The sequence below is a fragment of the Melanotaenia boesemani genome, chromosome 24, assembly GCF_017639745.1.
Source record: "Melanotaenia boesemani isolate fMelBoe1 chromosome 24, fMelBoe1.pri, whole genome shotgun sequence".
Classification (NCBI taxonomy): domain Eukaryota; kingdom Metazoa; phylum Chordata; class Actinopteri; order Atheriniformes; family Melanotaeniidae; genus Melanotaenia; species Melanotaenia boesemani.
The window spans coordinates 20,898,440-20,918,554 of NC_055705.1; the positions used below are offsets into that span (position 1 = coordinate 20,898,440).

The following is a 20,115-nucleotide window of genomic DNA, read 5'->3' on the forward strand; positions in this document are numbered from 1 at the left end:
ATTGAACACAAATCACTGCATAGGCTCTGGAGTACCTCTGATATCTGTTGTTAGTGACCACAGTTTGCCGCTGCATTTAGAATTTTGAGTCAAACCCTTTTTCAGGGCAGGTGCTGCTTATTTCAGCGATGCTAAACCACATTCTCCACCTGTGGAAGAATCCAGGCTCTTAACTTCTCTGTCTGCACTTCAGACCTGTCATCTGTTGAAAACACTGAAAACTACATCAGTTGGTCTCCTCATCTAAAACAGCTACACCATTTTGAACAGATTGGTGAACATGGCCTTGTTTAAATAGCTTTTAAATGTGTTATTATCATATATGTTGATGGAGTTAAGTTCAAGTTTAAGTTCAGTTGGATACAGGATTTTGGAAACATGGTTATATTTCTGTCTAATGTGTTTTAGAAAAAGATAAGATTTCCCAGTGCTGATGTTAGCAGAAAGTCAAACGTGTCAAAATAGAGGAAAAATTTAAAATCATGTCAATGAGAGCAGATTCCTGTTCAGAGCTGCTTTGATGTAAGTAAATGCAATACTTTGATGCATAAAGCAGGTTTGATTATTTTACCTGTTCTCTATCGACATTGTTGGAAAAAAAATGTGTTGCCGCCAAAGTAGTTAGTATCCTACTGGTTAATAGACATCTTTGTAGACTGTTGGGACATTATATCCCCTTCCATCTTCTAATTAGTCAAAGATCAATCAGATATTTAAAATTCTGAGTATAGGATAAATTTTTCAAAGCCATCTACAACAGTTTACAGTCCATATTCTAGAAAAGGTCAGTCTTATTTTAACAAGCATCTTTATTTTGGAGATGAAACCATAGGCTCAATCTGTTAAATCAACGTGAAGTCAAAAGACACGTTTCCTGACCGAGAGGAGAAAGCACCTATATTAACTAAGTTCCTCCACATGTTGTGTTCTCTCATGATTTAGTCGGTGCACACAGATGGTTGTGCATGTCTCTGAGTGCCTTAGTGAGAATCAAACTCACTTTTACCTTCAGCTCTTTCTTACTGTACAGTTAAGTATGTTTTTAAATGCTACAAGGATGTGAATTTGCTGTGTGTGATGATTATATAACCTAAATGTCTGTAAATTATCATTGACTGTATTCTCTCAGATGATTAGAACCATGAACCTACTGTGTATACTATTTTGCTTATTTGGATAATAAACCTATTTTCTCAGAAACGGAGCTTGAGGGGTTGTGGTTTTTCTCTGGAAACTGCTCTGCTGATGGATGAATGCAGTGTATTCATGTTCAAGAGTAGAGAGTGGGTGTTCGAGTTACCATGCATAAGTTCTAATAAAAACTGGGTTTCCCTCTCATTGTTTTACTGAAGTATTTGTCCAACAGGGGTACACCTACATCTTGGTACTACTTAACAGGGGGCACATGAGAAAATGCATGTGGAAATGTACACGTATATACATTTAAAATAACTTGTAGATCTTGAGAAGTTACTCTAATCATCATGTAAAACACTGTATGTTTTAGTTCCTGATTCCTTTTCTGAAAAGATTTGTGATTTTGTTGATGAATCTATCTGTAAGTTGTAATAAATGTTTATGTAACATAAATAAAATATTTACATATACTGTAATAAAAAATGGAATAAAATTAAATAAGTTTAATAAAGTTTTTATAGAAATAAATGATTAATAGAAAAAAAAATTTATATAATCAAATAAAAAATCTATAAAATAAAAGTTTAGAATATTACATTGTTAAAATTATTTAAATATATAAATTTGATTAACTTAATAAACATTTTGAATAAAAACAAAAAAAATCTATTTGATTGTTTAAAAAGTCTAAACATATATTTTATATTTAAAATATATAAAACATTTAATTTGAATATTAAATAAAATATATAAAACAAAAAAGTTTTTAAAAGGTTATATAAATAGAAATATAATGTATGTAATGAAATATAAATTATATTTAATGCATATAAAGTTAATAAAATTATTTTAAAAATATATCAAACTGATCAATTTAATAAAGTATATATTACATATATATATGAATATTAAATATAAATAAACAAAAGGCTGCAAAAATAAACATAAAAATAAAATATGTAAATAATTAAAATAAGAAATAAAATAGAATAAAGAATAATGTGAATCTGTAACTGAGACAAAATATTGTTGAAACTGTGCTTATTTTTCTCAAGAAATTTTAGGTTATTCATCATGTTTCATTAAAAGATAGCTCATTAAATGTAAACATCTTGATAATGTATTTTTACGTCTTTGCACCAAATTTAAATAAATAAACAAATAAATGTGGACTTTTCGTCATTTATGGATTATTTTGTTGATATTTTTCACTGCTCTGACTCGCTGAATGTGGCTCTTGGAATAATCACTAATTAATCTTTCAAGATCAATTGAAAAAAATAAAAAATAAAATTTTCTCGTTTCTATACTTTTTGCTTGCAGTATTTGTAACTTACACAAGCTCAACCACTCTAAATTTTTTTGTACTGATAATTAATTTTCTCTGGTGGAATAATAAATTGCTTCAATGTATTCACATCTGTTTTTGTAGCCTAATCACAAAATACACAGAGTGAATGGAAGGAGAAAAGCAATTTAATGTGGACAATAGCTTGAAATAACCTTCAGGGATTCGTGTACGCGGTTATAGCGCATGTCGGCCAGCAGATGGCAGTAAACACAAAGCCTGCATTTGTGTGTGAGGCAAGGAACACGCTTAGGGACCGTACTCCAAAATGTCTCCCTTTTCTGTGAAAAACGTCAACATCATAACTAATAAAATTTGGTTTTTCGTGTGATTAGGTACTATAAATGTGAAGTTTGAATACAAGTAAAAGTCCAGCACCAAAAATTCAAATTATTTTAATCATGACAGCACAAGAGGCTATATGCAGTTTAAATGGAAACAAAAGGAGGACATGTACATAATACTGTTCATAACGTTATTGTGCAAGTGCACCGTTTTAGAAGTATATCATTCAGCTTGTGTGGCTTTATATGGTTCCATGAACTGGAAGGGCGAAAGGTCAACTTATAATTGTAGGGTGTGGTAGGAATGAGGTGGCATAAATGGCCCCACTCCAGTAATGTAGAAAAACTGGATTAATAAAAACACAACTTAGTTTTGTTGTACATTTTTGTAGTACTTGTCTAAGTGTAAAGGATTACAAAAATAAATAAATAAATAAATAAAAAATCCTTGATAATAACCCCTATTACAGGGTGCCTAAGTCCAACTACTATTGTGCAACTTTTAGATGCAACCCTTCTCTCACACACCTGAATCAAAGTCGTGGCTCCTAACCAGGCCTCTGCAGAGCTAGATGACACGCGGACGAGGGAATTCAGCCATCTGGTTGTTGGAGAAGGGATTATATCTAAAATTTGCAGGATAGTAGCTCTCAGGGACTGGACTTGGGTACCCCTACACCATCATAACATTGGTTACTATATACATACATATATATATATATATATATATATAGTTTAAATTGTACGTTTTCTGCTGGCTGTTAACACGCAGGTGGTCCCTAAGTGTGTCAGTTGGGTTGTGGGCTGAGCGAAGACAGGGGCTCGTGCGCTGCCTGGAATCTCATCTTCACAGTCTGCTCAACACAGCGACGTCTTCTACGGTTTCTCCGATGTTTCCAGTCTTACCGCTACTCTATAGCATCACTTTGGACTTCCCGACGGTGCATTTAGAAAAAAGGTAAGCCCCGGTCGTGCCACTGTTACCCCTGTGACGCTCGTTTTGTGCTCCGTAGTTCAGAAAATAGGGCTACGTGTGCTCGGGAGTGGGCGACTTGTCATTGCGGTGGTCCGTGTTTTGTTGTCAAATGTACGGTCGACCGAGGCAGCATAGCAAAGCTACTGTAGCCAGAAATGATGTTAGCTGATAGGTGAGGCGGTGGGGCTTGAAGCGAAACTGGTGGGTAACAGAGCAAAATAGCTAACGGTAATGCTAGCTGATTTATTTTTATTATATTATTATTATTTTATTCTTTACAGCTAGTTTGGGAAACGAGACGTCAATCGCTGCAACGACCGGGGGGTCCCATTGTTATTAGACGGCCGTCTTAGCTAGCTTGTAAATTAAACTACGCTACCATTGTTTAATTTTAAAAATCAGCTCAGCATACGGCTGAGTGCCTTAGGTAGAATAGCTCATTTGTTTAGGAAACACGTATAAAACAGGTTGTTCAGGAATAAGTGAAGGTCCAGCTTGTCGCGGTCAAGGTGCTGTCTCTAAGCTAGTTTCTATAATTCATCACAGACAACCAAAGCTCTCTTAACACCTTTATTTTCACATGTTCATGGTGGGAAAGGGGTAGTTAACATTTACAGCTGCATTCTTGAGCGTGTCCAGGACAGACGACCTTCTCCTTGCCTGATGACAGAGCTGCACTTCCTCGTGTGGTTCAAGCACTTTGAACAGACTGTGAAACAGTAACCTGGCATTTCACCTACTTTAAACAAGCCATTTTCCCCTCCCAGGGCTAACATATGTTTCATCTAGCTGCTACAGGCAGGTAAGGTTAATGCAAAAAATTTGGTTGGAAAGCATCACAAGAAATGTTGCAGAATTTATTTCATTTAAATTTTTTGCAAGCAGTTGTGCCTTTTGAGGGTAGCCAAAACTAGTAAAGCCTTAATGGTGGAATAATTTAGTAAGAGGGAGTAGAAGAGGCTCTAATTTGCCTTTGGCTCATTGCAGAAGCACTTAACTCACCAGTGCAGTCCATGTGTAGCTCATGTAATCAACTTGTGACATGGTGATTTGATTATATGAGATGTGTCCCATGTTATTATCATGCAGGCTGCAAATGTGATAGTCCAGATGTCTTTAATGATGATTGTGGTGGAGTTTTTTCTAAAATTCCCTCTACGCTGCTTGCAATCCTCGACTGCATATGCCACGGGCTAATACAGAATGTGGCGATCGTCCAGAGGTGAGCCTCTGACTGCCCCCCGGCTTTATAAAGAGCTCTTTCAGCTGCTTTTTTTGCTGGAGCTTTGGGATTATAAATCCTGAGGAAAAGAAGCTTTGCTTCGGTGGCATGCTTCACTGGCAAGGAATAGTTTGAGGGCGTGAGGGGGGTTGCATTGGTGGGCTCTGGTGGAGGGATTGGACCAGGGAGAACTGAGTTGTGATTGATGCCATGCGGGAAAGTGGAATATTTAGGCACGCTGTGATTAAAAGGCTCCTGTTTTCTCTGCACATTCACACACAAGGACACCTGTCTTTTCATATTTGTGCAGTCAATCTGGATCCTGATCATAAAACCAAAAAATGATAGTTTTCCCAAAAGCGGCGACTCCTAAAAGTGATGTCAAAGACTGGAAGAGGTGTTCTCACTGCTGGGGAGAGGTATGAAATTGGCTTTTTGTCACATTTTAACCTGAATCTTTGCTTCATCGACCAAAGGCACCTTTCAAAGTAGCTTTGCGATCATGAAACATGACTGCATAAACTTGGTGTAGCTCCATTGGTTACTTGCGATGAACCAATCATTTTCAGTCCTGACCAATCAATGCTGATGCCGTTGGTACAGTAGCTTCACCGATCAGTTATCAGCCTTAGACATGTAAACATTTACAGCTCAGTTGTGTCTCATATGTATTTAACTTGGACGTTTAGTTATTGTCCCAAGTTTTTCTACAAATAAACCATGAGATTAACTGGTGATTAAGATAAATGACTCCCTAACCAAGAAAGTTAAAGCAGCAACTGTGGTGCACATCAACAGGAGCAAATTGGAGACGGTTGTTCTTCAGGAACTACTTTCATCTCAGGATAAACAATCCCAGATATTCCCAATCTGGAAAGACAGCGAACAGTCATATGAATTTATGGTTTGACGATTCAGACTTAAAAATGGCCAAAGATTCACCCTAGTTTAATCTTTGCCAGGTCAAAGCCTGGGATGGGACCTGTGGAGCAACCCGTGACCAGTTGAAGGTTTCCAGGCAGGTGTAATTTCACTTCCAACTTCATGGTGGAAGTCCAGCTAATCCACCTTTGGATAAAATTCGATATAGAAGAATTTCGGCTGTATCAGTCTGTTTACATGTTTTTTAAAAGTCAGATTCTAGTCTGACTAAGGGCACATGCTTGGTCCGTTTCCAGGGATAGTACAGTTTATTATGTGTGAATTCACTTTCTGCTGCAAACCAAACAAGCGAACTCTGGTCTGCTTGGAAGCTGAAGGTGAAGGATTTCCATGTTTTTTTTTTTGTTTTTTTTTTATCCAAGCAAATCAGTAAGCAGGTTTTCTTCTTCCTCCTGTTTTTTCTTGGTCAGCCGTCATATTCGGGTAGAGAGTGCACTGGATTATTCTTGTGAATGCCCCTTAAGCAGCTGCCATGATAAGATCTGGCTGAATTTTCTAAAATTAAAGTAAAGGAGCTTCAACAACTCCTTTGTTTCCTTCAGCATTAGGAACTGAATCATCCCTTATTTATTAAAGTTATGGAGACAATTCCTCGAGGACACAGCATTCAAAGTGACTTTCATCCAGTCATACTGCAACTATCATTAATGCAAGTATATATGAGTGCAGGAGGGTCACTTTTATGGCTTTTTATTCCTTTTTTTGATTAATAAACCAAGATAATGAAACAGTACTTTGGATTTTATCTTATCCTAAAATCATATATATAACTTTTAGGAAGCCTGATTCAAACATACGAGGCCTTTTTAGTGAAAAGTGTAAGTGTATTTCATAAATCGCTGTAAACTTGGTCTGTTGCTGGGAAATAAAAACAAAATACCCATCTAACTTCCTTCTTGGGCTATTGGATAACCAGCATTACTTCTCCTTTCTATTTACTACATTTTGCATTTTCCTCTCAGAAGTTGACATAAAGCTGCTTTATATTTCAACTTCTGTTGGTCATAATTTGGTATAAGCTCACAATTTCTTCATGGAAATGAGGCAGCTGGAGGCATTTGCTTACATCCAAATACCAGTGTAAACGTCCTTAGCTTCCAACAAATAAGTCTCATGTTTCTGGCTGGAGTTTGTTGGATATTTTGCTTCCCCTGATGTCTTTAAAGGGTTTTAGAGGATTTGGATCTGCATTAAGACTAAAGGCCAGAGTGAGGATTAGGATTGCTTTTAGACAAAGTGTTGTGAATTAGGCATGAAGTGCAGAGGTTCAGGGATTTAATGAAATCAGTGATGAGCCTTACAGGCATGTTGCTATCAGGGTGTCCATGTCTGCACATTCAATTACACAACGTCTCCTTGCCTTTAAATGCTCCCCTTTAGTTTTTAGAATAGCCCTGTCAGCTGAAAATAATTCTGTTATATAAGGAATTGAATATATTCTTTAACTTTATTGCCTTCGTATTGTTCCCGCATGCCGTCTCGTGTTAATGTAACAACGGAGCTTGTATGTGGTGGTGCCAGGAAGTGGAAATGTTAAGCGCCTCATCTGCAATTCTTACCCCACGCTTGTCACCAGGCATGTTGTCAACATGCGGGTCATGCTGCGGGTGGTCTTGTTCTCCCTTTCATTGCATGTCATGTTGTGGTGGGTCAGACATGTCAGCACAAGTCTAAAGGCAGCCATGCCTGAGCACCAACGGCTACGACTTTAAAATAATATCATTACAATCTAATTAACAGCAGCAAAGGGGGATAAAAATGAGGCTGTCACAAAGTTAACCGAGAAGCAGACAAAGGGTCAGAAATTAAATGTAAATCATGTTGCAAAAGAGCTGAGATGGTTCCTCTTGTGAGGACAGTGATTACACTGATTCCCAGCGGTGCAGAAGAGAAGCTCCTTCGTACTGTAACAGTTGATTGCATTAACTGTTCAAGGTGGGTCCGTGCTCCTTACCAGGGAGGTCAGGTGTTCGGCTTAAAACTCCAGATTCATGGCAGGTTTCTGAGAATTTAGTGGGGAGGAGGAACTGTTACCTCGATTCTTGAGATCTGTTGATATGACTCACAAAAAAGGTGGATATCATTTCCCTTTGCGTGCTTACATTACAGACAGTTTCACTTTCACATCGAGTTGAATGTTATGCAGTGACTAATTATAAAAAATACCTCAGTCTTGTTTTGAATTAAAACATTATAAAACATGTTTAATTTAAACAAATATAAAAAATAGAACTGCAGCATGCACTCATAGCTAAATAATGCAATTTCCTCTTTTTTTTATTATTATTATTGTTATTTTTTAAGACTTAGCACCAGCAGTATTTTTATATAATAATTATTAGGTGCAGTGGAGCCAGATAAAATGAGTAACCACAGACTTTGCAATTAAAGCTGATTTAATTACAGCCTTTTGCAAGAGGATGGTAAATATCCTGGATTAACCAAAAACAAAAACACAGAATAATTTAATTGATTAAGAGGTGTTAAATGAATAAAATGAATGAATTGTAATTGATACTGACTTATCAAGTTTTAAATGACCAATGCTACATGACACTGACGTGACTTAGTTTTTGTTAGATGATCAACAGCGTGTTTGTTTTTAGTTTGCTTTTCCTGCGTCATATAAATGACGTGCATCTACTTTCGAAGTTTTACACGTTTACTTCCTGTGGTTTCGTGCCACTTGTCCATAAAGAAGCATCGGCGACTTCTTTCACAGAAGAGTTATCACATACAGGAAGTGTATTTTTTATTTTATTTATTTTTTTCATTTTCTCCTCTCCCCTAACCACAAACGCTGCAGAGTACATTTTCACACCTTCCCTTGCTGCCACCATTTCAAGCTTTTTGATTTATTGAATTGCATATTTTTATGTGATCTTCAGAAATTTATCTGAATATGCACGTATGCTGGAGACACCAGAAGAGCTCTTTGTGACTGTAAATAACACTTGATCGCTGATTTCTGTTCCCCTGACAGTTTGAATATTTTGAGGCTCGTCTGCAGCCACATCGTGGCCGCTGATATCTGGTTACAAGCTGGATTCACACCAGGAAGGTGGTGAAGCTGCAGCATGGCCTGTTTCTCTGGAGGGCCTAATGAATAATTAAGATGTGGGTCTTATGTGAAGAAGTCCATTAAGATGCACAGGCACGCCGGTCTCCATGGTAGCAGGGGTATATTATCAGAATCACGTCTCCTTTGGCCTGACAACAGGCAAACTAGCACAGTGTTGGTCTGCGAAAGGTGGAATATTGGCTGAAATGAGGAATTTCACTTTGATAGTTCAGGTTTTTGAGACAGTATTTGAAAGAAATCCCTTGGAGCTTCTAGGCTTAGTAAAAGGAAGTTTGCTTTCATACAAGAGAAACCTCCTAAACAAACCACACAAATACCTTATACTTGGTCAGTTTTGTTTTATTTTAGAGGTCTGATACTTCTGATTTGGCCTTTACGTACCACATAAAGCATTGTTTCCATACCCATGTCTGATTTTTGTATTATCCCAAAGGAAACTATCATATCTCCAGTTTTACATGGTTTATCAAGGTCAAACAAACTGAGTTTCAAATCTGCACTTTAGAGTGAAGTTAAAAGGTCCAGGTGACCTTGTTCCTTTGTAAAGTCACGTGATCTGACCACACCAACGTGACAGAAGTCACCTGAAGGTTGAGAAACTGATCATAGTCTGATCATGACACATCCAACAAGGCTGATTGCTGAGGATGTTATAAAAGAAAAAAACTACAGTGTGAGACATCGTCGTCTTTTCTTTTCTCTGCTGAGAGTTGCACATGCGCAATAAAGTCTGCCAGGGGAAAATTATGGCGGCCGATCAGGGAGAGGAACGGCGGCAGGGGATGTCGAAAGTCTGAAATAAGTTCACGTTAAACTTCCAAAATAATTAAATACATGTGATATTTGTAAAGCGGACATTGCGTACCATTGAAGTACGTCTGCAATGCTTGAACATTTAAAGAGGAGGCACTTACATAACAACCTTATGCAAGATTTCAAAGCTGAAAGTGAAATAAGATCCATTTAATAATCATGAGATACATAATCTGATTGGTCGACTAGTCGTTTTAATAGTCGGTGACTAGTCGACCATCAGAATAGTCATTAGTTGCAGCCCTAATTGATACCCTTCAGGCTGAAAATGTGGGTTGGTATTTTTTTATGAAAAAATAATCCTAAAAACAAATTTTAAACATAGATGTAACATGTCTATGAACTGAATCTTGAGAAAAAGTGGGATATGCATGAATGCGACAATCCTAACAGGAGCAGATGTTCTGCTGAGGACCTCTAATACAACAGCATATTTAATGCTGTGGAATGACCAAATCAGTAGGTTTTTTTTTTTTAAAAAAGGAGAACTACTGAGTTTTAGCAGATTTTCGCACTTTGGTACCCCCTAACGGCGGCTAATTCAGCATCCGTGTCGCATCCTGTCCTCTTGCATTTCTTTGCTGAGTCAGCCAAGCTGTGTTCAATATGATCAGAACGGAAAGAATCGCTAGCTGTAGGCATGTGACATTGTGCTGTAAACCAAAATGCACGTGATGCCCTGGGCTAGAAATAAGTCATAAAACAAGTTTTTTTTTTTTTTTTTTTAGTATTGACAAGCTCCAGGAATGTTAATAATTAATGTCACTGTGCCTGTTTTTTCCCGGGGGAATGCATCTAATAATGTGGTGGATGTAGTTTTTGCACTATTATTTAACGTTGTACTTGATCGCAGTATTAAAAGCTATAATTAATCGTAAAGATCCCTCAATATTGTCACTTTCTATAAAATATTACGTGTGAACTATGTCAGTGGATCAGCGCAACTTCCGCACCTCATCCCCGTGTTTCCCCTTGCGTTGCTTTGTCTTGGTTCCCTGAGGCTGCCTGAGTTTTTCTCTCCAAACAAATGGATTAAGACATCATTGTCGGATTTCTTTTTATGTTTTTGGGTTAAAAAAATGACCAGGGTGTCATTGTGGAGGAGATTCCCAAGATTAGTCAATTAGTCATATGTCGACTATAAAATAATCAACCAATTTAATGTACAATATATCATTGTTTATTTTTGTAAGCTTTGTTTTTCTCTCAAAACATGTAGTACATATTTATCTAAAATTACAAGTTGTCTATTTTCCAAGGGTCTCGTAACATTTGCGGCTCTAAACGAGTTTTATTTAGCTGGCTGAGGGAAAAATGGCTCTTTGCATTGTCAGCAGGATGAATTTAAAGCTGAATTTAAATAGCTTCCATCCATACACTTTTAGCGGTTCATTATCCAAATTTCTGGCCTATAAATTTTCTAACTTTGCATTCTTAGCTTGACTGTTTAGCTTAAACTCCTGTGCCTGCACCCTCTGCTACCAGGAGTTAAGAGGTTAACATCCGGTTTTACAGGTGTGACATCAGGTCTGTAAATGTAACTATAATAAAAATAATAATAAATCTTTATTTGTATAGCACTTTTAAAAACAAGGTTTACAAAGTGCTGAACAGCACACAGCAGAGTAAGGTAATAAAATCAACAGTGAAAAGATACATGCACGAGTACATTTTGAAAATAAAGTAAATAAAAATGTTATAAAAGAGCCAGTCGATAAAAGTGTGTTTTAAGAAGTGACTTAAAAGGTGATACTCATGGTGCCAGCCTTATCTCCTCAGGCAGGTCGTTCCAGAGTCGAGGGGCTTGAAAAAGCTCGGTCACCTCTGGTCTTTAGTTTCGACCCTGGCACAGCTAAAAGGGACCTGCCTGAGGATCTAAGGCTGCAGGAGGCTCGTAGGGTGTCAGTAAATCAGTAATGTAGCCGAGTGCCAGACCTAAACGAGCTTTAAAAGTAAAACTTTAAAATCAATTCTGAAACGTACAGGGAGCCAGTGCAGCGAGGCTAAAACAGGACTAATATGTTGTCTTCTGCTAAAACCAGTGAAAAGCCGAGCCGCTGCGTTTTGAACAAGTTAGAGGCGAGAGAGGGATTTATTGTCAAGAGAGGAGGGAGTTGCAGTAGTCGAGTCTGGAGAAAATAAGAGCATGGATAACTTTCTAAATCGGGACGATAGAGGACAGGTTTGATTTTACTGATGGTGCGGAGGTGAAGGAAACAGGACTGGGTGACTTTTTTGATGTGAAGATGAAAATTAAGATTGGAATCAAATATGACACCTAGGTTTCTGGCAGAGGGGGTGATGTTAGAAGAGAGAGGACCGAGGCTGTCTTCAGTATGGGCGGTGAAGTGAGGAGGGTTGATTAAGATCATTTCAGATTTAGAACTGTTGTAGAAAGTTTTGTGCCGTCCAACTGTTCACATCGTTGAAACACTCTGACACTCTAAATGTGTGGTATCCACAGAAAGTTCAGAATCTCAGCTAACAGCTCAGTAAAACCATTTCTATCTCCACCAAACACAGTTAAGACAACAAACAATTAAAAGACCAGGGGTGTAGCTACGAACGTAGCTAAAGAAAGCCAGGCTGTATCGGGAAAGCCTCGCTTGAACTAACACCATCTCTGAATTTAGGTTCAAGCCGTTGCATCTACTTGAGGCTAATTCAAGCGAGGCTTACAAAGCCTGGCTATGTGGGAGGAACGTAGGAAGCCCTGACAGGTGGATGGTGGAAAAGAGGAGCCGGCAGAAAAAGAGAGCAAGCCGACAGCTTCATTTTCTCTGCAGCTGAACAAAGAATGCTGATGGAGATCAGTGACATGTGGTGGGGTTCATGGCTGGTGAGGCACTGACTCCTCTGGAATAGGCCTGTATGGACGGGGCTCAGCTGATCCCAGTTTTACTGTTAGCCAACCAGAGGCAGTGGAGGTCGGGTGTGAAACATAGTCATAAAATGTCTTACCTTTGCTGTCTTCTCTTAAAACTTATATCCACCAGAATAAAACCACATTTACATAAAAAAAATAAATAAAAGACCAGACATGGAGGAAGAGACATGGATGCAGCCTCTGCATGTGGTTTCTCTGTGTTCAGAACCAGTGAGCATGAACTTTTAGGGAAAAATTATTATTATGCTGGGCACATTATCGCGTTAACGTGGCCAGCCCTACTTTTAGCATTTTGTTAAAGGGCCAAACAAATCCTTAAAACTTGGTGGAAAGAAAAATTCTGCCCATTTTTTCTTGGGTTGAGCTTTAAATGATTAATTTTTCTTTGGTCCAAATAAAAGTAATTTATATTAGATATTAATTTTCTTGTTTAACTTCGTGTCATAGTTGCTCTCAGCCACACAGTAAGGTCATAAATGTCAGGCATTGAAATGGGTGGTAAATGTTGATCTTTGTCCTCACTGAGTTGTGTTGTAGTTGGATAAAAAAAATCTTCATGTTTTTATCTTGTGTTGGATGTAGCTAGCTGAATTAGCATCCAGGGATTCACAGTGATGTCTCATAGAGCGGGAGGGGTATCAGTTCTGTTTTTATGAATATTCTACAGACTAGTTCTGTTCTCCTTTTGTCTTTAACCATCCAAGTAATTTCCACACTTGAGACTTGATGTTGCACCATAAACCTCATCAGTGTCAGTCATCAGACCTGAAGTTGTTCTTCACAAGCAACAACCTCGGGCGTAGAAATTTCTTTCTCTGCAGAATCTCAACAGGGCGTAGTGACATTTTATTTCTGATGTTGTTGTAGAAGTCTTGCTTTGACTCTGCGCGGGGTCTGTTGCTTACCCCTAGCCAGCAGATTCCTCATTTTTGGCACATTTTAAATATTTTATATTTTCATTAGTCCGATTTATATCAGTTCATGTTTACATATCCCATAGTGGAAGCCATACTGATCTAAAAATATACATGCATCATAAAAAAGTAAGTAGAACATGTCATCTGAAAGGTGAGGTTTCCACCTCCTCAGAGCTCAGCACTCACCTGAACATTAACATGCAGAAATCTATTTATATTGAGGAATAAATGGATCCTTTTTCAAAGCAAATCCATAATTGATGGCTTAAACCACATCTAGAACGTATCCTATTTTTTTCTTTTTCTTTTTTGTGCTTATGCAACAAGGCAAATCTTCTTTTAGACCAATCAAATTCTCTTTCTTTTAGACCAGGAGTAAAGTACTGGAACTAATCTCCACCTCCTCTGGCCTGCTCACCTTTAACTACATTTAAAGAAAGTTATTTTCAGCTGCAACCACAGATGTGGAATAAATTGATGAAGACTTTACCTCACTTGGCCATCTGGTGTTTGACAGGACAAGGGTGGAGGATGCATGATCGGTGCACTGCTGAAAAGATATTAAAGGCTAAGATTATTTTGACATTGATGCAATATCATTGTTGACTCGTAATCCCTGTGACATTTTCATTAAGCACTTACATCTGGGAATCACACTGTGGGAAATAAACCGGGCAGCCATGATGGCTGCAGGGTAGACTGATGGAAGTCATTGTTGAAGTTCGTATTGCATTCTGCTTCGGGCTTAGTGCAACCCAGGAGGTACTGGTTAATCCTAAAAGGTATTAACTTACACAGTTTTTAGTCAGGTTTACTGTAATAGATTAAAAACAACTTGATATGAAACTTTAAGTTAAACAGTGAACTTTGTTTCTTCTAGCTGAGTCATTTTTGTGTATGAACAGTTTCTACTGTTTGATTTTAGATCTTTTACATTAAGATAATTCACCCACCATTCGTCAGATCTTCCACATGTAGACACGTCTCTAAAGTCCTGTTTCCACCAAAGGTCTGGCTCCATTTGTGATGGAACAGGATGTATTTTTCTTTAATTTCCACAGGCAGAAACTGGGACAGGTACCAGAAAATTCAATCCGAGCCGCCCTATGTTTTTGGGACCTTTCTGTTGGAGTCCTAATCTTGCTGATCCAACCCTAAGAGCTTGACACACTGTAATCTGTTTATTGGTCAAAACAATCATAACGGCCAAAGCAGAAACAGGGCCTTGTTTAAATATATATTGTGGTTTACAGCAGACACTTCTGGATGCCCACCTTTCTCCTCCTTTGTTTCTTTGTTGGATTCTTCATTAAGGTCTCATTAAAATAGCCGTTACGCAGCTAATGCTGTTATGTAGCTGATGCATCTAACGCTATCCCACCTACAAGCTAACGGTACGGTTGGCTGTGGAAATGCAACAGGTTCATTGAACCTGATCATGGTTTATTGATCCAAACCTTCCTGTCCCAAACCAAATCCCTTGGTTACTTTATAGAAACACACATTTAGCAACGCTAACGTCAGATATGGAGAAATTTACAACAACAGCTCAAGCTCAGGATCGCCAGAGGTGTAACAATACCTCTGTAAACAATACTAATTAAAAACATTTCGATGCAGTGATCATTCGTAAGAAACACTTAAAAGTTTGCTCTATATCCTGCTTTAATGATTACAGATAGTTTTCTTCAACATGACGTGAACTTCTTAAATCTGAATATCCAGAATGTGTTGGGAGTCTTTTTGTTCAAGGAGCAGATTGTTGTTCGTTTAAATGTCAGATTGAGCTCAGGAAGAAAATTAAATTTAGGCATTTTTGTTGTTTTTTGGGGGGTTGATGTGATTTAGAAGTGATTGAGTTAAAACCAGCCTGTGGTATCATCTCATATTAATGGCTGGATCCTGAATCTTCCCTTCTTCTTGCTGTTCCTTACAGTTTTTTGTTGGATAATGAGATAGAAATGGCTTGATTCCAGTCCCAGTTAGCATGTCAGACTTTCAAAATGCTTTTGGAGTGTTATCCGAACTTTAAACCGAGCAGCTGAGTTCAGATTTCATTTCATTTGTCGAAACATTGTGCTGCAGGTCTGGGACGGCACCGAATGAATGATCCGATTGTTTAAGTCTTACAGCCTGCAGAGTTTTACATTCAGTTTCATCTTCCAGCAACGAAGCAGCTATTCAGCTGGTCGTTATGTTATCATCATCTCAAGTTGCAAAGGATCAAATATTATGCAACCTTAGCTGGCTGTCATCTCTGAATTTTTCTTGACTGTTGCTGGAGTTAGCTGGTGGGCTTTCTGCCAGATAAATTAAGATCCAGAATTAGAAACCAGAAGGTAACCGAGAGGAGAAATGCAGGGATGTGCTGCTGAGAGTGAATGGTGAAATCACCTTTTTCTCTAGAGATAATGGAGCGTAGTGTCTTTGGAAAGCCTCCTAACAGTCTACAATTTCATGATCAGTGTCAGGTAATTAGGCCAAGCAAGAGGATCAGATATGTGGTTTCAGAAAACTGACGCGGTGAAGTACGCATCCTTGTCTCCACTCCTAGCCTTTTCTAGCTCAAACAAGCCCCAGCACTAAAATCAAGAGCAATTTGCATGTTATGTTTTTTTAGGGAAATAGTATCCATCCAGCTTTGCTACATCTGTCCATACAGAAGACAAACACGGCTCTTTTGTCTAAATGACTGAGCAGTTATGGAGTATCATAACCTGCTGCGAGATTCCAGCCCTGCTGGAAGCTGCTTGCAGCTGTCTCTGACCTATTTATGAAGCTGATGGATGGAAGGTAAAAAGAGCTTTTGTGTAGCTGTCTTTTGTGTTTCTGGGGAAGGTGCTGATAATTTCCTGTATGATGTGACCATTTTTGCAGGTGCATTTGGGAAAATAATAAATGACTGAAAAATCAGGATGATTTTGATGCAAACAGGTGAAAGACTTGCATGTGTAGCGGTCAAGCGAATTTACTTTTTCTTTTTCAGTGTCGCATTCATAAAGGCGACTGGTCCTGACCTGGTTAGAGCCACTTTGAAAGAACATAACAAAGATGCAGTTTAAAAGAAAGGCTGCAGAAATCCCTCCCCACACTTAGCCTCATTTACAGCTACAGCGGGTGAATGCAGATGAGAGAACATGAACTTCTCATTTCTTTTAGCTTGATTGTACGCTGGAATGATTTTTCTTCTCTTACTGCTTCATGCCTGAAGCCACAGGCAGTTGTTTAGCTTTGCATAGATTGCCTAGAGGTTGTCAATTAAGACTTGTTGAACTATTTAACAGCGTTAAAAGTGCCTCAGGGCTCCCCTCATTTTGCATCTCGAGCAAAAGTTTGATTAAAAACCATTTGTTGTTGCTGGCATGAGTGTGTTCAAACAGCAGTGAGGATAGCAGGCATGAAAACGGCATACTGCGGTTTAATGTTAATCAATCTGGTGAGGTTTCTCCCACACGTCTACAAGACTGTTCACACAGACTAAGAGGAAGTGTGTCACACTCTGTATGTTATTATGACTGAAGAAACATTAATTTGAATGCATGTTATAATTTGAAAGCTACACAGACTAAAACGAAACAACCTTCATGCCTTTGCACATTTCTATTAAAGGATCCTCCTTGCAAACAACACAAACCTTTTTCCTGTTGTAGTCATTCTGTCTCTGCAGCTTGCATTATATCTGAGAGGAGCCTGAGGCTTTCTGAGGTTGATTTCTAGAGTACGCTCTTTATAAACACCGGTACTAGGTATTCTCAGTTTCAAGCAGGAATGCACCGATACTACAGAAAAAAAAAAAAAGTACTGGTACATGTACTTGCCAAGTAGTTTGAGAAGGGATTTTGTGTGTACATCCACTGCTGTCTACCCACACCCAAAACCAAAATGTAACGCTTGAGATTTTGCAGCTCATGACTTCTGCTGATGTGTTTCTGCTGTTGACTTTTTTTTCTTGGTTATGCAAAAAATCAAAAATCACCTGAAACTGCCAAAAAATTAGAGGGAAAAACAACAACAGTACTATTAAATAGCCAGTAAGAGCTAACTGATGATAAACATGTGGAGGGATGTTTTAATAAAACTTAAGCAAAAATATGGTATTGTCCTCTCATGCAGCTTTGATTTCCTGTCCATGCTGATTAATAAAACTATTACGTAATCATCGTGACCAACGTTTAAATGATAACTTTAGAGCTGGCATTGTCGCCTCCAGAAGCGCAGTAGCGGCAGGCTGCTCTGCTGTCAGATATCTGACGTGAACACTGCATGCAGAGTGCAGAGCCGGGCAAAGAGGCGGGGCCTAATTAAACTTCATTAGTTTAGCCCACAGGCAAGGCAAACTTTAAGAGCATCCAATAAGCTTATTGCTGTGGAGTCCGGAGAGAATAAAACAAAGTTGAATAGACATTCCATTGAAGATGTTGATTATGAACAGTAAATGCGATTTTATTTAACATTGCTGCAGCAAGTCTCCATCTTTCCAGAGCCTGCTGCAGCTGTTGCCACAGGCCAGCGCAACCGTGCTAACAGCTCACACTGATAGGGCTCAGGACCACCTTGTTCTACCACCACTGCGTTGTGTAGCCGAGGGGATTCTGGAGGGGAAAAGTCTTCCACCTCAAAGACTGATCTAGTGACTTGCTAGTGGCTACTAAGCTGCCCACTCTCCACCCCCTCATCCCTCTGACATCTCCCACCCCAACACTTGCAGTTTCTGCCATTTTTCTAAGTTTGTCTTTAGGTGGAGTTAATGTAAAAAGTAGGGGTTGGAGCTACACTTAAATAGACTGTTGAATCATAATTTTCTGTTGTTAATGGCGCCTGTTTACTGGTTTGGTAATAAAACAACATTGGCATCAGTTACAGTAAGAGTGATATTTAGAATTGGTATGTGGTATGATTGATCCGTGTTAATAAAAAAAACATCAGTTGTATTTGTTATTGGTATGTGACCCCGTGCGTGTACAGTTCCCACTGGTACCACCACGGCTACAGTATGTAGGGGAAACGCTGATTTGTTGAAGCTTTTCTCACAATTTTCAACAAAACAAACCAAGAGCTTAACTGGCAAAAGTTAAATGAAGCCCTTTAATAATTTGCCTTGCAGGAAATCCTTGTGAACTTGCTGCTAAATTTTACTGTAGAAATGGCGAGACAAATATGTATTTACTTTTCTGGCTGTGTTTATTTGCTGTCTCTTGTCACTGAGGAAGATGAATTGAAGGCTATCCAAATGTTTGTAGTCTGAGGGGACTTCTGCATAATTTCCATGCAGCCACATCGATCACCAGCATCACGCTCTGGACTAAACAAGGCTGTTCTGTGTATTTCTCTCTCAATGTCAAATCAACGTTCAGCTAAAATTACATGTTTTTAGCATGGATGTTATCTAATGTCAGATCAGAGATAAAGCTTAGCACCATCAGCAGTTTTGTTGTGTGTAAAAAGCTAAATGAATGAATGTGTTTGTATTGTAATCGTTTAAAGTGCATGTGGGTTTATGTTAGGAGAGGAAACTCCCTCATTATCTGTGTTTATCAAACCAAGCAGCTAACTTATCAATCTGCCTTCTTCTCTGTCTTCTCTGCAGCAGGATGCCGGACTCAGCTGCCTGAGATGTTACTGAGCTATGAGGATGGGTCAGGGAAGGAAGTCAAGTCGGTGAGACAAAGCAGCACACAAACCCCTGAAAACCAGCTGCCTGCCAGAGCCATGCTTCTGCTGTCCTGATCATTGCCTGGTACCCCTCCCCTCTACCTGCACCTTCCCTCAGTCAAATCAAAGTCACAGCAGCCCCTTTCACTTCCCCGGCAATTCAGCATGGCGACACCCTTCCTTTGGAAGCTGTCGTCTCAGAAGCTCGGCTTCTTCCTGGTGAGCTTTGGCTTCATCTGGGGCATGATGTTGCTCCATTTCACCATCCAGCAGCGAGCCAGCCATGAGAACAGTGCTGTGCTGCGGCAGCAGATCCTGGATCTCAGCAAGCGCTACATCAAAGCACTGGCGGAGGAGAACCAAAGTGTCATGGATGGACCGTATGTTGGAACAATGACAGCTTATGGTGAGTTTTGGCTTTATACTGCTGGTTCATTTGATCTGACGTGCTGCACTGAGGCCATATGACCGACTTCTAATCTACTTATTCTTTCTTAGCCCTTTTGTGCTGTTAAGATAAAGCGACAAAAGGGCTGTTAACTACACATTTTGTACTTTGAGCTTTTAAAATGCAATAAAATTATGAAAGGGTTCTCTTTTAAGTTTTCATGATTTAATTTATTACAACAAAAATGTGACCCCCTCCCTCCAAAAAGCTTAATTTGTTCTGCTGTGGATAGGAAGGACTGCTGCCTGCATGCTCACTGCTAAATATGAGTGAATGGGCAGGAAAGGGGGAAATTACATGCAGGATATTTTTTACTTTATATTAAAGATGTCAGAAATATAGTTCTTAATGGAAGTCTGTGGTATAAACCTTGTAGTTAACATTTACAATGTAATGAGACAAAATAA

At 38.8% G+C, this 20,115-nt stretch overlaps 1 protein-coding gene across 5 annotated transcripts in view; it reads left to right on the forward strand.

Annotated features, from left to right (window-relative positions):
• Window positions 1-3,554: 3,554 nt before the first annotated feature.
• mgat5 (alpha-1,6-mannosylglycoprotein 6-beta-N-acetylglucosaminyltransferase) overlaps window positions 3,555-20,115 on the forward strand; it is an 81,248-nt gene continuing 64,687 nt past the window's right edge. For 2 of the 5 annotated variants that reach the window (XR_006009451.1, XR_006009452.1), the window contains exons 1-2: window positions 3,556-3,727; window positions 19,196-19,666. Coding sequence is in view for 3 of the 5 variants with exons in the window: in XM_041978496.1 (XP_041834430.1) it covers window positions 19,426-19,666 (241 nt within the window). In the remaining 2 variants the exon portion in view is untranslated. Of the gene's footprint in view, window positions 3,728-4,512; window positions 4,548-19,195; window positions 19,667-20,115 lie in introns of all 5 variants that reach the window. The other 3 variants (XM_041978497.1, XM_041978496.1, XM_041978498.1) reach the window with 3 other exon arrangements.